We start from the raw sequence: 21368 nt of genomic DNA, 5'->3' as shown, positions 1-21368 counted from the left end.
TCAAGCCTTTATAGATTGTAATTTGAATTTTTTTTTAAAAATAACTAATTACATTGAAAATTTAAAAGATTTTAATTATAAAATTATAAAAGATAAATTCGAAAATGATAGTTTAGTAAGTTATGTTTAAATTCTCAAAATCTCAACTATCATACTTTTACGAGAATGATCAAATTGACTCATATTTAAATTTAAATATTTTAAAATTTTCAAACACTAAATTTAAATTTATTCTAAGTTTTTAAATGAAATTATTTCAAACTACTCTTGTGAAAAATTATTTTTTTAATGACACAACCTTATTGAACTCTAACTCTTATACAAAGCATCTTATGTGCTAATTTGTGAATTATTTTTAGTAACATAAACTATTATGAGAGGTTATTATTTTGAAAGGTGCAAAAAAAATATAGATTAAATAGTTTAATTAATAAAGTTAAAAGAGAGAATAAAAATATAAACTTTAAACATCTCTGTTTTAGCAAACCTTTGCAGCAAAAACTCTTGCATTTTGTTTCTCAAGAAATTTCTAGGCTATTCGATCAAAGGGCACACAAAAGGAATAAAATCGTATAAATTCTCTCATCATTCGGCAAAACTCGAGAAGGTGATCGAAACTCTAGAAGCAATAACCAAATCAACTTGATACGTAGAAGAAAAGGGTTAAAGCGAAGAAAAAAAAATGGCTCAAAATCCTCAACTATTTCCCAATGGCATGCCCGTCCCTTTCTATGGCGAATTGTTTGTGTTGGCCAGAGATGGCGTTGAGTTTGAAATCGACAAGATTCCTGGGTGGGTTTGCTTTTCTTTTTTCGCTTTTTCAATTTTCCAATTTTGCTTATTTGTTTAATTTTTATTTATTAGTTTTTGTTTTCGTTTTCACTGATTAAATTGAGCGCCTTGTTCTTACCTTTCAGGGAGTTTTCTGTTTTGAATTTTAGTGATAATGGTATCAAAATTAGGAATTTGGGTTTGTTTCTTTTTAGTTGATGTGTTATTGTTTTACATATGAATTTAAAATCTCTTAATGTTGAACTAATCGGATTAACGGATATATAATATTGGAAATTTATAGAAAGAAATTTTAGATTGAAGAAATCTGGATCTGACATCCAATTTGATTTTTTCTGAAATGGGTGATAGAGAGAATTGCTGTTAGTTTGATACAAAATTGAGGGGAATTTCTTTGTTTTTAATTGCCTGTTGGACCAGAGAGATGGGTGAGGTTTACAGCCGTCGCCTACATGAACCAATAGATGAGCGGCAGTGGTCGTCCACACGAATTTTACTTCTTCGTTCATTATGATTCAATCGCTACGCTTTCCAGACATTTGAAACTTGTGGACAGGTTCCATCATGGATACTAGGAAAGTTTCCCAAGGTCATAGGATGAATTGATGAAAGAACTCTACAATATTGCTGATGATTTTAGATTTTCTGCGCTTGGATGATTTTTTGCGCCAAAATTGTGGAAATTTGTGTTCAGCATGGATACGTTAGGCTTAGTAACATGTTATGCAAGTGGATTTTGAGATCAATATGTTTTGTGCGACTTTCCATGGAATTGTAGATGACTTTCTGTCCTTTGTAAAACATTGTCATCTTAAGCTTGCAGAACAGAGTTTTATTGCTTATAGTGTGGCCTATTTCTTAATTTCTATGTGATTTATTCATAAGAAGCTCTTTTCTTTTGAGATATACATTGATTGATTGGGATTTCCTTTACATTCAAGAACTTTGTGTGATGTGTTCGTGTTAAAAGTTCAAGTAATAAGTGTTGGATAAATGGCCATTTAAAGCTTTCTTCAACAATTTTTTATTTCATTCATGGTGTGAACTATTGTTAATAAAATACACTTATATTCTTTGATCATCCTTTATGAAGGTTGAAAAAGAGTTATTAGAAAATCCTTATTAATAGATGATTTTTCATTCATTTGCGAACACAAAATTCTCAATTTCTCATCTCTTTTTCTATTCACTTGTGCAAGAGTGGTATTTGGTCCGCACCTCAAGTAGTGAGTATACATTGCTATTGGTGGGTGTGTTAACCTTGGGAAAGTTCCGTCTATTTACACTTGGAATAGTTGGAAAATAAATTTCTTAATGCAATGACAAGTTCGTGTCACACCATACCTTTCCATATCAAACACATGCCAAATACAACTCTAAACACATTTCTCATGTACAAATTTTATACATATTATTATCACTAATGTGTGTTGATGATTGTAGCCATAAGAATACTTTGTAAAGACCTAGAATAGGCCTATAATTCCAGCAATATGTCTACCACTAGCCACTAGGATCATACTTATGCTGTAAGTGATCTTCTCTTAGGCTGTAGAGCGGCACTTGTCCATAAGCTGTATAAATCTCATATGAGCCCTTCATTTGCTATCTTCTCTTTGAATCGTTGTGAATTTGTTACATGGAAGGATATTCGGTTTGGAACGGGAACGGGAACAAGGAGAGCAATCTAGATTGACTTAGAATGATTGTGTACAAGATATATCATGTATCAAAAATATATTTGAAAACAAAAAAAATTAATTTGTTTTTTTTTTTTGCTCTAAGAAATTGCTTTTAAGCGAAGTTTTTAGTTTTCTATGTTTCGTCTTGTTTTTTAGTATTAAGTTAATAGATTGTGGTCTTAGTTCTCGCAATACTACCTTGCTTTCAAATTGACTATCAAATCCTTTATGCAACATAATTTGGCTCACTCTTGTTATTCTTTATGTCTTGTAGGAGCGGAAAAGTGAAAACAAAGGGGACTATCTACTTGTCTAATGTACGCATGGTTTTTGTTGCTAGCAAACCTGCAGGGAATTTCTATGCATTTGATATGCCTCTGGTATGCCGACTTTTATCATTTATGTAATCTAAATCATATTTTTCATTTCCAAGCGAGTACAAAGGCATTTCATATGTAGTTGTCAACTCCTCTTCGTATACGGCCAGAAATTCTTATTTTGCCGTCTCAATTTCAAAATAGACTGTTCTTGTGACTCAAGGTTGTCATTTTTCAAATGCTAAACAAGTCACCATCTTACAGTCCCTTGCCATTATCCTACACTCGCTATATCCACTCCCGAATACTCCACATTGCCACCTTCTTACTGTCTTTCACCATCATCCGACACCTCACCATCAACTCCCGCCTACTCGACAACACCACCATCTTACAGTCCCTTGCTGTCGTCCTACACTCCACTAGGGATGTATATTCGGTTACTCGGTCAGGTTTTGGGTTGGATTTTATTGAGTTTGGATATTCTCGGGTTCGGGTTTTTCTTGGTAATTTAACGCTTTGACTCGGGTCGACTAGGTTATGGGTCTAATCGGGTACGGGTCTATATCGGTTTAATACCACACATGGTTGATTTCGGATCATCAATTTCGGTTTGAATTTATATCGGGTATGGTTAATACAGTTCAGATTTAGATCGATTATACTGCAGGTCAAATCGAGTTTGGTTAGACTATGAGTCAGATCATTTTTCGTTTTAGGTTAAATTCAAGTCCGGGTTCGGGTTGACTTCGGATCGACTATATCGTTTTTTAGTTGGGCATTCAGTTATTTTTCATATTCGGGTCGGTTAAAATCCAATTTTGTTGAGTTGGTGTCGATTGAACTTTATTTTTACTATACAACTTGTTCAAGTTGAAATCGTTTGTATTGGAGCACGATGAGTTGTAGTTGGTTAATTAAGTTGTCAGTTATTAGACAAATTTGGTTCAACCTAAGATAAAGTCGATAAGATTTGATTGCGGGCCTACATTTATTGCTTAATTTTAGCTAAACCAAACTAGATTCAATTGCATTAAACTTATTATTAGTTGAATTAAACTTGATACAGCTGGATCAAACATTTATTTTTTTGTAAACTAAACTTGATTCATCCAAATAATTTTTGCCTAAACTAAACTTGATTAGCTTTATCAAACATTTTTTTGGTAAACTATACTAGATTAAGTTGAATCAAACTTTTTGTTAAATTAAATAAGGCTTCATATGGATCAAACTTATTTTATCGAAACTAAATTTTGATTTTTCTAAATCAAACTTATTTTTAGTTAAATATTCTTGGTGCAGTTTGAATCAAACTATTTTTAGCTGAATAAAACTTGATTCAGCTGAATTAAAGTTTTTGTTAGCTAAACTAATTTGATTCTACTGAATCAAGCATTTATTATTTGCTAAACTAAACTTAATTCAAACTTTTATTTTTAGCTAAACTATACTTGATGTTGAATTAAACTAGTTTTTAGATGAACAAAACTTGATGCAACTGAATCAAACCTAATTTTAGCTGAAAAAAATATGATTCAGCTAAATAAACTTACACAATATGAATTAACAATTCTTTTACCTTATATGATCTCACCAGTTTTGATTTTATATATTCTTTTTTATTTATAAATATTTCACTATTTTAATTCAATATGCTCAATTTATTAGTCTCTGGTAAATAATAATAATAATAATAATAATAATAATAATAATAATAATAATAATAATGTGAACCATTGTCAAAAATAAAATAGCATAAATGGCTTCTTACAAGTTATAAGTTACAAGTTAGAAGTTATAACTTATAAGCAGTACTGGGCATGATTAATAAGACCCATGCTCTTCGTCTTCGACCGTTCCCACTTTCATTCCCATTTCCCATTATTTTACCCACTTTCTCAATAAAAATTGTCATCCTCAGATACATGAAGATGTTGCCCACTTTCAATCCCACTATTCCACTCTCTAAAAACCACCTCCCTAAAAAATATTATATTTACTAATTGCTCATGGTCAAATATTTTTATCAAGTTTCCACAAAAAATTCGCACAAAGCATCAATTCGATCTCACAATTCAGATTTTTCAATCAATTTAATTTTTAACCTAAATAAAATAAATAAAAATAAAGTATATTCCCTTAGTAAACTTCGTCATCATTAAGACCATAAAAATTATGCTTAAAATAATAAAAAATTACTCAAAATCGATATGAATTGCCAAAATGAGACAAGTAACATAAATCTTCAAACTAAGGATGAAATCACTAACGTCGACAATCAAACAGGAGAATTAAATGATATAAATAAGTGCAAAATTGCAATTATCACATATCAATTCGGCCATTTGCCAGTTCGGTAGATTTTGGGCCATGTCAATTGTGAATTATGTCAATTACGAGTTTCGAGTGGAATTATGGCAAGTACTTATCTGGTTAAAGACGGGTTTGAGTTGTAACAGGTTGGGTGCAAATTGAGTTCGGTTAATCACATTGTCCGAGTTGTAACAAGTTTGGTGCAATTCGAGTTTAGTTAACCATATTGTCGGGTTAATCTCGAGTGTTAATTATGGGTCCTTTCGGGTGGGATTATGTTGAGTATATATCAAGTAAAAGACGGGTTCGAGTTATAATATGTCAAGTGCAAATCGAGTTCGGTTAACCACATTGTCGGGTTAATCTCGGATGTGGGTTGTTTTCGAGTCGGGTATCGGTCGATTGGGTTTAAAATAATTGGGTACATGTCGGGTTACGGGTCAACATTAGGTCGAGTTTCAGTCTATTACAGGTCACCGCACTTCAGGTCAACCAACGGGTCGGATACAGGTCGATTTCGGACGGTATTACCGGCCGGGTCTATTTTTTACAGCCCTACACTCCACCACCAACTCCCGAATACTCATCTTTGCTGCTATCTTACAGTAAGTAGCTGTAATTGTATGCTACTCTGATCTATGTTGCCTATTTGCAGTTGCATGTTCATGGGGAGAAATTCAACCAGCCAATCTTTCAGTGCAACAATATTTCAGGACATGTCGAACCAGTGAGTTAACAACTGATATATGGTATTACTGGTCATACTCGTTCTTGAACTGTCATTTTATTTAGAGCTTTTGACCGGCAGGTTGTTCCTGAAAGTGAGAATAGGGCTTTGTACTCAACCCACTCGTTCAAAATACTTTTCAAGGAAGGAGGCTGTGGCACGTTTATTCCATTGTTCTTCAACTTAATCAACTCTGTAAGACAGTATAATCAACATGCTGCACCTGCTCCCGAGCCTCGTGTTGATCCATTACGTGCAGCTCAAACTCCTGTAGATGAAATGATGAGACACGCGTAAGTATTTTATTCTCTTCTCATTTTTAGCCTTCGCGAAGATTTCCATATTCAATATCAATTATCAAATGCATGGCGAAGTCACAAAGCCGAGTTCTCACCGATGTAACTTTGGATGTTGGGTTAGTGAGGATTCGCCTTACTCTACCCCGGAATGGTTCTTTCTTGGAAGACACTAGTTAGTATGTTGTTCTAAAAAACGATGTTTACAAAACGGAAACTTAATTTATGCAGGTATGTTGATCCGAATGATCCAACCAAAATCTTCCTAGAGCAGCCTACACCAGAATCAAATCTCAGGCGGCGTACATACCATTCTCAAGGGGACAACGCCATGTAGATACTAGATACGAATCTGCTTGTATTTGTATCTCGAATGATGCTTCCCTGGCTGTCTATACCTGTTGCACTTTCTTTTTTTTTACGGTGTATGGAGTCTGAACTTTGATTTCACTCTATAAGTTATGCTCTATAATAATGTATTTGTATATACTATCGTATTAAACGCAAGGAATAACTTTTCTATCTCTTTAAATTTTTGTTACGACATTTAAAAAATTATATTTTTATTGCGTAAAGAATATTAGCCATTGATAGTTTTGCAGTTGTACCAACTCAAAAAGAATGAGTCAAAACTAAATAGAAGTGAATCCCATGAATGATGATCCTCTTACATCATATAGGACCTAAAACCTGTGTTTCTTTCACGTATCACTTGCTTACATTTTAGTCTTCTTGCCGTTAGAAAGCATGGAAGGTATGAATTTGTACATCATTCTTCTTTATAAACCCTCCTTTCCCTTTTTCAACATCTCCATCACCAAAATTTACACCACTTTTCTGTTTTTCGGTTCACTGGAGGGATAGGAAGAGAGGCAACGAGAATTGAAATAGGTTTATGCGTCAACTAAATGACTTTTAATGTTGAAAATGTCGGTTTCTCCGAGGAAAGTTCAAAGTCATCAACATTGATAAGATCGTGTTCGAGCCCTATTATACTTCGTATTCCTCCGCCTCCATGGCGAGCGTTTCAAACTCGACGAAGCTCATCCATGGTGAAGAGATTCTTTAAGGATTGTGAAGAAGATCCTTTCCTTGTAGCCATGAAAGAATGCACCAAAAAGAGCAATAACAATGTGGATGGTCCAAAGCAAAATGGGCTTAAGTCTTTGATTAAGAGGGGGAAAACTACATTTTCTTGTAAGAATGAATGTGATGTTAGAGAAGATGGTCTAGTGAGATTGTCTAAACTTCCCCCTCTTCTTCCTAGAAATGTTTCAGATCATTGACTAGAACTTTTACTAGACATTTTCATAATTTCTTAAAAGTATTTTAGCAGCACTCTTAATGTTGGATTTATTCAGTAATTGTGGTCATGCATTTTTCATTTTTAGTCTTATAATATCTCCTAATCTTTTTAGGTGTGTTTGATTTGGGGAAAATATTTCACCCGAAATTACATTGTTCATACAAATATAATTAAATTATTTTTCGAGAAATATTTTTATCATTATACATATTTTCTGAGAAATATTCACCCTTGACAAAAATTAAAGCTATATTTGTCAATCTACGGTAAAACTTTGTATAATAATATCACTAAAGCCATAAAAATATAAATTGAAGTTTTAAAATAAAATAATTTTGAAATGGCAACTTTAAAGTTTAGATCATTTACGAATTGCAACTTTAATATATTTTTTTTTAAATTGTCAAAACACAGAATCCTAACCACTTTATCTGATATTTCAACCACTAAAATGGTCAATATTCTGTGATTTGACCTGAACGCCGAAGACATTGATAGTTTAATTATTGTAACTCGCAAAAAAAAAACATTAAAAGTATAGTTCGCAAAAGATCCAAACTTTTAAGGATATCATTTAGAACACCATAAAAGTAGACTTGATAAGTTGGTATAAGCCCTTCATACTTCATGAAGGTCCTCTTGTGTTTCATTAAATGTTATACAAGAGCACTCAGGTAGCTCATTTAAGCACAAATTGGCAGTAAACATACTGGGAATAAACTCAACAGCTTCAAGCACTTGGCTATAATGCATATCAACTTCCGGTATCGTATAATCGAATGACATCTTGGATAGTGCAGAATGAAGAAACGGAAACAGAAAATACGGAAATAGCTTCCATATAAAGTAATAAATATCCTATTATATCAAAATTTAAATAAATTATTATTCAAAAATCGAAGTATTTGCCAAATCTTGAGAAGATCTTGATTGTTCGGACCATAAAAATTAGGCTTTGGAGTTGGGAACCAGGGAGAATATTAGTCTAGAGATGCTATAATGGCATCAACTACCTCTTGCGTAGTGCTGTTACCTCCGAGATCTGGTGTTCGATACTTGCCCTCGGCTATCACTCTTTTTACGGCAGTCTCCAATCGGTCAGCAAATGATGGAAACTGGACATGTCTTAACATCATTGCAGAAGAGAGTAAAAGAGCAACTGGGTTTGCTTTCTTTTCTTTCACGATTTCATAGCTCCCAACGTTTCCTGCTGAAGCACCTTGCTCGAATACAGCGTTTTCTGCTCCCACATTGCCTTCGGATACAAACAGTAAAATAAAATGAGGCCTCAGTTTAGCTATACATTCAAGTGGATCCAGTGTCACACATGATTTGCTAATCTCCTCATGCATCGTGAATCAAAAAAAGTAAATAATGGTTGGTTTTGGACTATAATTTGGATCATTTTAAGTGAATTGCAAATATAATAAGCGAATTATGTAACACTGAGTGGAACTAAAATACCAACTCTTGTGTTTCAATAAAGCACTGTTTTTGCATCAACTACTTCAATTCTGTTAGCACTAAAACCAGTAACATTACTATTCTCTTTCAGAGTTTCAGTACATCACATACATGCACTTCAGAAGAATGGTTATGTGTGGAGGAGAAACACCAACAAATACAACCAGTGATCACATAAACTTGAACAAATCTCTATTGTCAATAGTCAAAACTAAATAGATACAATTAGGGTCCAAAAATAGATCCTTAGGGTCCAAAAATAGATGGACCCAGACCCTTAAAATTAGGGTCGGGTAGGGTCTAGACCCTTAGGGTCCAAGACCCATGACCATCCCAAGATACAAACGACCCGTTTGGTTAGTGGTATTAAATGGTGGTAATGGGAATGATTTATAATGTAAAATTTTATTTAAAGTTCCCTGTCATTCCCATGGTGATGAAACTTTGATCACAAAAGTTTTTTTGTTTACAAATTTCCGTTACCACCTAAAACCACCACCCCCAACGGTAATGCATTGGAACGAATTTTATGAAGAAAATGAAATGTTTGAAGTTAGACAAACATGGCCATCAAGGTAGGAGAGAGATTTTTCAACCAAAATTACACTAGTTTTCATTTCCATTGCCACAGTTTATTGCCACGGGCCAAAAAGGTACTATAGACTATAGAGAACATGGTTTGTACAAAATTAAGGCCCAGTGTAGAATGGCAAAGAGAACTGTTACCAAACTAAAAGAGGTTCGTTTGTGACAGGAAAGGTAAGTGCATTCGACAGAATTGAAAAGCAGAATTTTATTCGTGGCTATATTGCTTAAAGAGCTACAATAATTCAGCAGTTTACTGCCATTTTATATGTCTTTGAAAATTAAATTCTAAATGAAAAAGTTTACCTCCAGGCATTACTCCTGTACCACCAGCTATACCAGCAGCAGTATTTGCCACGAGATTTCCATATAGATTTGGTGTCACCTACAAAATCAAGAGGTGCAAACTAGTCAATGTAATATCCATGATTATTCAACAACATAAACAGTTGCATATACATTACAAAAAATCGCTTTTCGATTTGCGATTCGCTCAAAATGGCACAAATGACCAATACCAACCATAATACGCTTTTTACGATTCGCAATATGCAAGGAGATCAATGAATCATGTGACACTGGCTACAAATTAACAAGATCAAACTTTGACCATGAGAAAACAGTTTAATGCATGCTTATCCGCTTTTGAAAAATAGCATAGTTCTGGCATAGTGCATATATATTATGTGGTATTCAAAATGGTCATGATTGTGGTCCTGAAAAAGTGATGCGGTAACGAGACCGTCAAATATCATCCAAAATCATGAGATGCATAAACACACCAAAAACGCTCGAGCAAAGGAACAAGCCAAAAGGGCATCTTCATCTTTTTTTCGCTTTTATGGAATAATTTACCAAACAGGAGTAACTTGAGAGGAACAAAAGTAAATAAACTTCTAGGAGATAGTTGGGGTCAGTTCTCCTGCATCACATGACTTACTAGTGTAGACAGTAAATCACTTACCATGACATCAAACTGTTCAGGCTTAGATACAAGCTGCATGCAACAATTGTCCACAATGATCTCATTATACTTGATGCCAGGATATTTCTTAGCAACTTCTCTACAAGACTCCAAGAAAAGACCATCTGCAAGCTTCATGATGTTGGCTTTGTGTACAGCAGTCACTGTCTTTCTGTTATTGAGGTAAGCATATTCAAATGCATATTTTGCAATACGCTCTGAGCAAAACTTTGTTATCACCTGGAAAAAAGGTGAAGTGAGTTCAAACATTGCCAAACCATGCAGTGATACAGATCAGGTTACATACGAAAGAAGATATTTTAAGGCTCAAAAACCTTCAAATGTAGAAATAAATTACAAGAACCATCACTCCAAATATGACATTTATGCAGCCAAGCATTAAAAGATTCTGGAAAAAAAAAAAAAAGAGATCCCCCTTTTGAAACTATTGTCGACCTTGAAATGGAAAAATAAACACATTTAGCTAAATAACGACGCCAAAGCCTCAATATGATAATATGCTTAATTGCAGTTTCATAATTTCAGGGTCAGTTAGATTAATTTTTCCATAATCAAGGATATCAGAAGTTTGACTTTCTCTCGTTAATAAATGCAATTTTGATTATGACACTATTCATATGGTAACTTTGACCAATGTTATCCAAGTGTTGGTGTCCCTTTTGTGCAAGATTAGTCCACGAGTCAAACTCGTTAATGCTTGAAATTTTAGACATGGCAATCGTCCGAAATTATGAACAAAAGGCTAAAATGGGTGACTATAAAAGAAAATTGAAGAACAAGATCTACGGAGCAGGAAGGATTTTGAAGTCATTAAACCAAATTAGAAAATAAACAGAGAACAAATATTAATGGTAGGTAAGTACCTAGAACACACGGTAGAGGTCTGGGAAGCATGGTTACCAATGGCTACAACTAGGCAATGGTATGCAGGTGATAACACAACATATACTTATGGTGATAGCCTGATAAGTTTGATATACTACAACCAGTAAGAGTAGGATAGAACTGAATATATCTATATTAGATATATTAATTGTTTTTCTAAATGAAAACCAAAAAAAAAAAAAAAAAAAAAATTGAAGTCCCTCTAGCCCTCTGAACTGGCTAACTATTCTCACCGGATCACACCCCACTTTGTAGTTTACAAGCATACTACAAATCAAGTTCACCTTCTAAGAAAAGGTCAATATCTCAAATTATCAATGGTCTTAGGTGAATGATGACTCTCACAATATCTCAACCTCATCTAATTCAAAGTAAAATGCTTGATACAAATCAAGTCCAACCTCCAAAAAAGCTCCATATCTCAATGTTCATATGTCACAACTCCAGGTGAACAATGACTAATAGTCTAAGGCAAGAGACAAACTTGTCAAGTCATTGGATTTGTGGCCTTAAACTACAGCACATCTCACATATCACCTACAGGTATGCAATGAACATTACATCTAATAATCCATGATACATTGATACAACTGTAGAAATGACTAGGGCTATTCCGATGCATTTAGGAGAAATGACTAGTCCTCTCAACCACTCCACTTTTGATTTTATTCTTTCATTTCAATCTCATACAGTGTCGTCCAAAAACCACCCTTAGCATAAGACAGTAATTTAACAAAATTGTTGCCCATAGAATGACACCAACTTCTCTCATTTCAACCTCATACAGTGTCGTCCAAAAACCACCCTTAGCATAAGACAGTAACTGTAGCAACCTTCAATAATCAGAGGAAGTATGAGGCTTGGACACAAACTCGTGTATGATACGAGTAACCAAGTCCTTGTCACATAAATGTGCATAACATATGCCATAAAATTAGTGCTTCAGAAGATAGAAATAGAATTAATCTCCCTCAATCAACTGTAGGTTTTCTCATATTAAAGCTAAAGGATTCACAATCAAACATGCACTGAGTCCCCAGAAACCCCTTCCCCTCTAAAAAAGGAAAAGGTACGCATCCACTTATAGAGATGCGAAGAATCATTCCATATGTAATACATATTTGCTCGCTCCCTCAAGGTATGCATCTACTTCTAAAGATGCAAAGAATCATTCCATATGTAATATTACATTTGCTCCCTCCCTCATCGGCTCCAATATATACTGTGGTCATCTCCACCTTTGATTTATTCTTACATGTTGTTCAAAATCCTATACATAACAAAGAAATTAACACAAACTATTGGGGATGAATCAACGTCAACTTTTCCCATGACACACCAAAAACCAACCAAACAGACATCGGCTGCAGCGTTAGAACATCCAAAGACAACTTACATTCCTAATAGAACAAGCACTTGCCACCTCAAGCTTTAGCCATTATATTTCTACTTGAATGTAGAAGTTTGCAGTTGCATCCTCCAAAGGAACAAAAAGCAGTTCTGTTTCCATCAATGATAAAGTTTATGAAAATAAACTTTCATACACTAGCAATTCAAAACCATTACATAACCAATCAATCTACTTCAAATCATATCTATGATCACAAAAAATTCAAGATGGGCTTCAAATTCAGCAATTCATCATAATGAATCCAAAAAAAAACATAGACAGGCGACTAATTCCTCATTCAATCATTCTATCAAATGAAACAACATTAAAATGGTGTTCTCCTACTCCAAATAAAAACTACACTTCCAAGTTCCAACAAGACGGTCCAACGAACTCATCATCAATCTTCAACACAATAACAAATACTAGTAGCAATCAACTGTTATATCTTAATAATTCAGCATAATTTCATAATTCAACAAATTAAACCATATTCGTAATTCAATCCTAAGAACTCAAAAGTCAATATAAACAAAAAAAACTCAATTGCCCAGTAAATATCAAAACACAGATCATAATAACAATTAATAAACCTACTAATCAACACCTAACAAAGATTCCGCAAAAAAAATAACAAAAAGAAACCCACTAATCAACACCCAACAAAGATTCAAAAAATCATCAAAATGAAATTACCTTAAGACTCTCAACGACGCCAGGAACAACCTCATGTTCAAGTCCAGAATACTCCCCTTCAGTATTCTCTCTAATTACAACAATATCAACATTCTGATGTCTGGTTGGTAACCCTTTAAGATTAAAACAATCGACCAAAGAAGCATACAAATCAAGCTCTTTTCTCAATTGTACATTCAAAGAACTGACACCACCACCCACGGGAGTAGCTAAACCACCTTTCAAACAAATCTTATTCCTCTTAATTGAGTCCAAAACTTCTTCTGGAATCTTCTTCATGTTTCCATGTACTTCATGCTTCTCAAAATAAACTGGGGCGTGCATAGCTTCCATGATTTGTTCAACTGCGCCTGTTACCAAAGGTCCGATACCGTCACCCGGAATTAAGGTGACTTTTCGGGGGGCTCCATCTCCGGGTCGGGGCATGTAGGTGACGGATCTTGAACATAGAAGCCATGGATTAGTGGGGTTTTGGCCTGGAGAGGTTTTAATGAGGTGCTTTATAAGGGATGGAGTGGATCTCCGAGCCATGGAAGGAGGAAGAAGACAGAAAAGAAGAGAAAGTAGCAGTTTTTCGGATGGCGAAAAGTTTGACTGTAATAGAATTAGACTATTAACTCTAGACGAGGTCCTTTCTTTGTAAGTCCTAATTGAAGACGAGTTTATTTGAATCATCGGATTAATTTCGGATTAAATGTTTCGGATCGATTTAAAATTGGATCTTATGTTTATATTGATTTTTACATTATTTTAATTTTATTTTGAAGTCGGTTTTAGTTTCATGATCAGGTAACGGTCATTGGATTTGTTTTGAATAGCTCTTGTATTGGAATTTCTATTTTTTTTTAAATTACATGATCATGACCCATAACGGATAGTTGATTGATTGAAATGACTGAATGAAACATTTGATTTTATGAACGAATTTAATCTGGTGATTTTAAATACATTGATGAAAGCGAATTATATAAATTGGTTGATTCATAATATAAGTTGTTTCAACAAGAAGGATTTCTAAATATTTAACATTTTTATAGACAAACTTATAAGTACTAGGAGTAATTGATTAATTTATATTCTCTCCATCCTATAATTTTTCTTGTATTTCAAGACATAAAAATTCATAAAATTTGGTACAATTATAGTTATAACTATATCCATACTCTTTAATTCTCACTCAAGCATTTAGTTATCTTTTTATTGTATCCACATGTTTTACTTTCTTTTAGCTCACTACATAGAGTACACTTTTTTGCCATGGCCCTAAAAAACACTCGCTTTATATTTTATATTGAGAGTATTTGTGATGGAGTGTGTTGTATTGAGATAGCTCAAATATACTCCATATAAGCTTGTCAAACAGAATCCATACAACCAATAAAAATATACCAACATGATACCAAAAATATACAGTATGATCTATCTGCTATCGTCTTCTAAGTATTCTAACCTTTCAAACCCGATATAGCTTCTGTGAGCGAGATTCAGTATGCATGATGATAATATTGAAAATAAAAAGAAAATGGAATCACCAAAGATTTAGGATCATAATGCAAGAAAATACAGCTCCACAAGAGAATATTAACAATACCACTGATTTGCATTCCAAAACTTACAACAAAAATATATTTACACACTATTACATAAAGTTACAACAAAGTACAGGATACACAGCAATCCTACATAGTAACATCCGGGGAGTCGTCACTTGCCTTGACAAATCGACCCTTCACACGTTGTCGGTTATCAGCTCTAGCCTTCCTCGATTCATATCGAATGTGTTTTTCGTATCTGTTTGAGATTAATGAAAAATTGTAGTCATTAAACGAGGTAATGAGAATGAAAATGAATCACATAATTTACGAGATATAATTGCCTTCGAGTTTTCTTCTTTTCCTTGTAACGCTGCATAGCTTTTCCTCGGTTTTCTGCTAGCTGTTCCATGTCGACTTGACTCAACGGGTTTCTCCAGTAAGGCCATTCCATTACCTGGAAATTTTGTTCGGTGTCAATGGTCTCGGGTTTTACTGATTTATCATCAAGTGTGTTTCCTACATAAGGGACTACGCTGCAGTTGTCTACTGTCACAAATACTTCATCGCCTAATGTAGGATGTTCGGTATCCTGCAGATTATACACAAACGAGTATATGAAGATACGAACAGTTAAGAATCGGTAATGATAATACAAGATTTACAAACGAGATGAAACGACATATATTAAGTACGAAGGCACGTTCTGGTACAACGTGAAGCGACCTGGTATTGTTCGACTAAGGTTTGCAAAAATCAAAAAAAGGACAGTTAAAAGTACCCATCTTGTTCACAAGGCCACCTTTTGTGTACTAGGCACTAGGGATTTCAGGTCTAGGAGGGGGCGGGAAGCTGGAACGGGGAAGACCAAAACACAATTTATCTAACCCATGTCCAAGGATTAAGGACACGGGATTATAGAATTCTCGATGACAAGTGGTTTTTGAAAGCTCTAGAGTAAAACTCAAGATAAACTTTGTATTCACCGTCTACTTCTTTATGTGAAGTTCAGAAGACACAACACACATGAAAATACTATGAGGGTGTTTGGCAAACGACTGATAGCTAATTACAGTGGTTAATTTCACCAGCTAATTTTATAGACGGGTTTGACCAGTTGTTTTGAACAAGTTGCTCATTAACCTGCTGCTATGAGCAGCTTGTTCAAAACAGCTTATTTATAACAATAAGTTGATTCAATCAGCTAATTTACCAAACATTAGCATTGGCTGGTTCAACCACCAACCCTTTAATTGAATCAAAATAAGTTAAAATTGCTCAATAAGCTATTTTGCCAAACACCCTCTATAACAGCTCGAGTAAATAATATCCTGACTGAAAAGACCAGAAACTCTGGTAACACAATGCAGATTGTAATCAGATCTACTCACATCTCTTAACTGGGAACCTTTGAGAACTTTCGACTGCATCTCACACACATTTTCTGGTACCCCAGTTGACGTACATGCGGGTTCTTCAAGATCAAATGGTTTTCCCCACTGATTATCCCATGCCTAAGTCACAAAATAAAGAGTAGCATTAGCAAGTGTACTCATATTTCAGTGGTCATTCAAGAACATTATAACTTGATGTTTACTATGCATCTATTCAGACCTCTCTAATTAGATTGCTCCATTACACACATCATTTCACTTCAAGAACTCGTGTTGGATCCTAAACAGTTGGACCCACGTATGCAAATTACACTTGGATGCATACTCGTATCTGACACGAGTAACTAAGTGTAAGTAACATAGCTACTAAACAGAGTGTGTAGCACGGCATGAAACAATAACCCATTATTTGTGACTCACCTAGGCTCCCACCCAGGCGAGATTTGTAGAGATCGGATGTATGCTACCTTACCCTTGAAAAAAATGTTTCTGACTAACTTTCGATAGCAAAGGTCATTTGGAACTTCACATTAATAAGAAATGCACATGACTTAACGAGCCATGAGTTATTATCATATAAAAAGTGTGTTGTTGAACATGTAAATGGAACAAAAATAGTAACAAAACTTGTCTACTTTCACTTCAATGTGGGAGGTGTCCTATATTGTTGACAAAAAAGATAATTGAACCCACATTAGGCCAAATAAGAAGATGCAAAGATTTGATGTATGCAAGATTTCAGTATGATTGAAAAAGGGCTTAGAATATAGCTAACAGAAAATTAGTGTTAAAACAGATGTCATCATCAAAGAAGTAGACCAGCATAACTCATTTCTACACTCTTAATCTTTATCAGCATCTACTCATCATAATCATCTTCAACCACCCATGATTAAAAAACCATAACCATCACTTTCGTCGTTAAAGGCAACAAGACTTTTTTGCTCCATGATTATATATGTGCTTACGGGGTCAGAAAGAGCCAATAGTCCTCAATTCCTCACGAATACTTGAACAAACTATGCATTTTTGGAACACAACAAGGAGATATTGCAAAGATCTTGCTAACTAATCTCATTCGATTGCCAACCAAAACGAAAATATAGGTAACGATTGATGCCCATGAATTATTCCCCTATTAGCACACCCATTAGAACTCAACGCTCACAAATAAGTAATTGCTTTAACTCATAGCAGCAAGTTCAGGTTGAACAAGTGAAAAATCTCAAAATATCCACTTTCCATAACATATCCCTTCAAGTTTCAAGTGCTATAAACTAATTATCCCCGCATAAACAATCATATAAAGAGCCATGTACAAACTATCCTAACAGAAAAATACTCTTCAACCATTGATAATCTTTCAAACAAAAGACATTGCAAACAAAAATTGATCTCTTAGTCATTGAGGCCTAGTTTAAGTTGAATACCCTAGATTTTAGCTTGTTTCAAACAAACACTTTAAGGCTATAAATCATGACCATATCATCATCATCAACCCAATATCCCGTCTGTAAACTGGGTCTAAGTGAGGGAAGGTACAGACTCCATTCCGTACTCCTTTCAAAGAGAGCACTACAGAGGAATGCCGTCAATAATCATATCCACAAATATCACCAAAATTAACAACCACCACTTTCCATCACGAATCATGCAAGCATCCATCTTCCATCATGAATCTAGGCCCGGGCCTGCCAGACCATAACTAGATCATTCGATTAAAATTTCTATTAATATTAAATTGGTAAAAATAACACATATAGAGATAACTATTCAGCACACTATATACTAAAATTTTAGATATTAACTTCCTTTGCATACAAGATAAACTTAAAGTATGCAACATCATTTAGCATCATTATAAAAGTATATTATTATAAATCTTCACTATTACCATAGAGAAGTTTGATCTAAGATCATAACAAACCATCGATAGAAAGTATAGAACCAACCAATATTATAATACTCCAAATATGAGCTAACTTTATAAGTAAGAGACATTGAAAAACCCAAAAAAAATTATAAATAAATCCAAAAAGGTTAGTTGTACTTATAATAATAAAAAAATTAGGCACAGTTAATTGTATGAAAATCAAATAATAAAATAATCGACCTGAGTTGCTTGATAATCAGGGTCAAAACCCCACAAAAATTCTCCATCTTCAACAAAATCAGTATCCCCTTCCTTCATCAACAAAGAAGTAAAAGGGGTATTTTGCAACAATAACTCAGACCCATCAACCGCATCAAGACTGGGAGTACCCGGCCCAAACTCAGCACTATTTTCACCTTCCTCTAAATCCCATTTACTCAAGTTCACCAACTGTTGATAAACACCCACTTTTTCATCATCACCCAAAGACGGCACTACCAAATCAGTAATCCCCCAAATGGGTGCCAGCTGAGAAGCAGATGGGCATCCATCAATGACGGATTTGGAATCAGAATTCGGATCGGAAAGTTTGTAAGTAGGGATCCGAAAATGCTTAAGAGAAAGAGAGTTAGCAGAGTGAATTTCTCTATCACATAGTAGACAGAGATTAGCAGAATCAGCTTCACAGTATAAAACGGCAGCGTTTTTGTTGCAGAAATCACAATCTGGGTTCATAATTTAGATTATAGAGAACGAAAGGGTTGTGAAATTTGAAGGGATTGAAGATGAAGAAGATGAAAATGGAAGAATTGGACAGGAAATGGAGTAATGCAGAATGCATATAATAAGCATGGGCCAGTTCAAGACAGGAGAGGAGACGTGACATTTGGGGAGAAAGAAAATGAAATTAAAAAGGGTTTGGTTTTGGGTTGCTTAAATTCAAATAACGTTAAAAAAAGTCAAACTAATATAATAAAAGTATTAAACAAGTAATTGAAATAATTGTGATAAAGATAGAATAAGAGTAAATTAAAAAAATGAATAAAAAAAGAGGTTAATGTCCCTTATTTGGAGGTAAATAATTTTCTCACCATTTCCTAGGATAAATTTATAACCCAAAATAAGGAAACTAATTATTATTTTTCCTATTAATCATTATCTTCTAATTAATTCCTCACCTCTACAACAATCAATTTCTAATTATTTATCTAAATAAATTTTATTTTTCTAGTTTAATTTTTATTTACACCTTTAAATATGAACCCAATTGCTTTATTTTAAATTATTAGCACTTTTTGCCGATGGGGCATAAAAAGTGCATTAAAAATTGGATATATCTTCTAATCTTTGGGATGCTTGACTGTCCACTATTCATTCTTTCATTCCTCTAATCTCTCATTTTGGGTGAGAGATAATTCCAAATTCCAAATGTCACAATCCCACTAGATTATCCATATCTACCTTCATGAGAAGATATTTTCAATTACTATCTTCTCTTTCCTTTTAATGTTTCCATTTGACACCTGTGTTTGGTTTACAACTTTTTACTTTATTTTTTGAATGATTTTTAATTTTTAGCTTGTTAGTTGATTAAACGGTCAGAAAAAATATTTAGAATATAACTTTTAAGTCAACTGAAATTTGAAAAGCTACTCTAATTAATTTGTTCAATTAGCTTAAAAGTCAACAAAGCATAAAAAAACAAACACCACCTATTTATAAGTGTTTCAATTGATCTTTCATAAAGAATTTTCTATTTTAATCCTATAATTTTTGTTATATTTAATCATAATTAGTAGACATTAAAAATTAACAAATTTTATATTTGTGGTCCTTATATGTTACCAACATAATCAATACAAAAATATCCTCAGACAAAGTCCACTTAGATGGGTTAACTGATCATCAGTCAAATGTTCGACTAAACGCCCATGAACCACATGACTACCCAATATAATCCCTGAAAACTACTCATCTATTAGAAATCAACACCTATTACAAAAATAATTACTCACTTATCATAAATCACCCATTGAAAACCTTCCTAATAATTGCATTCTAAAAAAGCTATTAGGAAAAGTATAAATAGCTCATCTCATCAACATGTAAATAAGAGCCCAACAACATCTGTTTAAATTTAACTTCAACTTTCCTTTCATATTATTTATGGTTTAACTTAAGCATTGAAAGGGCTTTTAGGAAATCATCCAAAGACAATGACGTAGTAGTCAATCATAAACCAAAATTAGGGCATGTGGATATCTTCTTATGAGTTATGACAGTGGCATGTTGTCGTAAAGACTATGAATAACCATGAAAGGTAAAAGTATACCGTATAATAAACCTCTCAAATATAGGGCATGTGGTTGTTCTTACTTCTTATATGATTGTTCCATAGTATAATAAAGATCGTAAAAGTACGAATCAAAAAACGCAAATGTAAGTACTCTCCTTGTCCTTGAGAATTTGCGAACATTTTTATTTTGGTTCGTCATTTTACTTTGCAACATTAAAAATTCGTATTTAGGCATCTTCTACCATTTTTTTCACATTTATTTTTATGGTCACAATTTAGTTGTTTTCATTATTTTCTTAATAACTGTGTAATAACGTGATGTAAAAAACATTTAAAAATATCTAATACTTTGTCAAAGAATTATCTAAGAATCAAGTCTAAATACTTTTTTAAGAATATAACTTAGATCCAATTAAAACAAAGAAACATACCCTGAAAATTAAACATGGACAATCCCAACTATAAGGGGTGTTTGCTAAAAAATCACCAAGGTAACCTTTTACCTATATAACAAGTTATTTTGTATTAAAAAAAAGTAAAATTACAAAATTAAATTATAAAAAATAAAAAAATTTTGAAAATTAAAAAGAGAAATCAAGTAATTTTTTTTTTTAACTTTTAGTTTTTAATATATATATTTTTGTAATAATTGACCTGTAACAATCGATCACCATTTGAATAACAATATTCTTAAGTAAGTGACCCTAAAATTGAGATAATTTATAGTTAATAAAAAAATTAAAATTATTATGAAAAAGTCAATAAAAAATTAAATTATCAATAAAAGATAATTTTTCCTTAAAACAACACATGATTCTCAAAACTAGGAGGC

At 33.5% G+C, this 21368-nt stretch overlaps 3 protein-coding genes across 3 annotated transcripts; 1 reads left to right on the top strand and 2 right to left on the bottom strand.

Annotated features, from left to right (window-relative positions):
- The first annotated feature begins 461 nt into the window (after positions 1–461).
- On the top strand, positions 462–6655 carry LOC130820693 (UPF0664 stress-induced protein C29B12.11c-like). Its single transcript, XM_057686163.1, has 5 exons — positions 462–792; positions 2749–2854; positions 5763–5834; positions 5916–6127; positions 6362–6655. Exons 1-5 carry the CDS (start codon positions 683–685, stop codon positions 6465–6467), a joined length of 606 nt encoding a protein of 201 aa, XP_057542146.1. The 5' UTR covers positions 462–682; the 3' UTR covers positions 6468–6655.
- Positions 6656–7986: 1331 nt separating this feature from the next.
- Positions 7987–14086, bottom strand: LOC130820692 (isocitrate dehydrogenase [NAD] regulatory subunit 1, mitochondrial-like). The gene is made up of 4 exons (XM_057686162.1): positions 13442–14086; positions 10450–10689; positions 9792–9870; positions 7987–8691 (listed from the first exon to the last, which is right to left on the bottom strand). Exons 1-4 carry the CDS (start codon positions 13970–13972, stop codon positions 8417–8419), a joined length of 1125 nt encoding a protein of 374 aa, XP_057542145.1. The 5' UTR covers positions 13973–14086; the 3' UTR covers positions 7987–8416.
- Positions 14087–14969: 883 nt separating this feature from the next.
- Positions 14970–19138, bottom strand: LOC130820990 (zinc finger protein CONSTANS-LIKE 14-like). The gene is made up of 4 exons (XM_057686575.1): positions 18481–19138; positions 16365–16487; positions 15318–15565; positions 14970–15232 (listed from the first exon to the last, which is right to left on the bottom strand). The coding sequence occupies exons 1-4, from the start codon at positions 18973–18975 to the stop codon at positions 15121–15123; spliced, it is 978 nt and encodes a 325-aa protein (XP_057542558.1). The 5' UTR covers positions 18976–19138; the 3' UTR covers positions 14970–15120.
- Positions 19139–21368: the final 2230 nt, after the last annotated feature.

Source organism: Amaranthus tricolor, chromosome 8 (assembly GCF_026212465.1).
Source record: "Amaranthus tricolor cultivar Red isolate AtriRed21 chromosome 8, ASM2621246v1, whole genome shotgun sequence".
Classification (NCBI taxonomy): domain Eukaryota; kingdom Viridiplantae; phylum Streptophyta; class Magnoliopsida; order Caryophyllales; family Amaranthaceae; genus Amaranthus; species Amaranthus tricolor.
The sequence above is the reverse complement of the archived record's forward strand: the minus strand, read 5'-3'. Positions and strand labels throughout refer to the sequence as shown.

What these genes read in the sequence shown, in the direction of transcription:
- LOC130820693 (XM_057686163.1), top strand. Translation starts at nt 683, where the DNA reads ATGGCTCAAAATCCTCAACTATTTCCCAATGGCATGCCCGTCCCTTTC. An exon ending in GAAATCGACAAGATTCCTGG is followed by an intron (nt 793 to 2,748) that starts GTGGGTTTGCTT and finishes TATGTCTTGTAG; the next exon opens with GAGCGGAAAAGTGAAAACAA. An exon ending in ATGCATTTGATATGCCTCTG is followed by an intron (nt 2,855 to 5,762) that starts GTATGCCGACTT and finishes GCCTATTTGCAG; the next exon opens with TTGCATGTTCATGGGGAGAA.
- LOC130820692 (XM_057686162.1), bottom strand. Translation starts at nt 13,972, where the DNA reads ATGGCTCGGAGATCCACTCCATCCCTTATAAAGCACCTCATTAAAACC. An exon ending in GCGTCGTTGAGAGTCTTAAG is followed by an intron (nt 10,690 to 13,441) that starts GTAATTTCATTT and finishes CCTTTTTTCCAG; the next exon opens with GTGATAACAAAGTTTTGCTC. An exon ending in TACAGGAGTAATGCCTGGAG is followed by an intron (nt 8,692 to 9,791) that starts GTAAACTTTTTC and finishes TTGTATCCGAAG; the next exon opens with GCAATGTGGGAGCAGAAAAC.
- LOC130820990 (XM_057686575.1), bottom strand. Translation starts at nt 18,975, where the DNA reads ATGAACCCAGATTGTGATTTCTGCAACAAAAACGCTGCCGTTTTATAC. An exon ending in CTGATTATCAAGCAACTCAG is followed by an intron (nt 16,488 to 18,480) that starts GTCGATTATTTT and finishes TTTGTGACTTAG; the next exon opens with GCATGGGATAATCAGTGGGG. An exon ending in GAAAAGAAGAAAACTCGAAG is followed by an intron (nt 15,233 to 15,317) that starts GCAATTATATCT and finishes AATCTCAAACAG; the next exon opens with ATACGAAAAACACATTCGAT.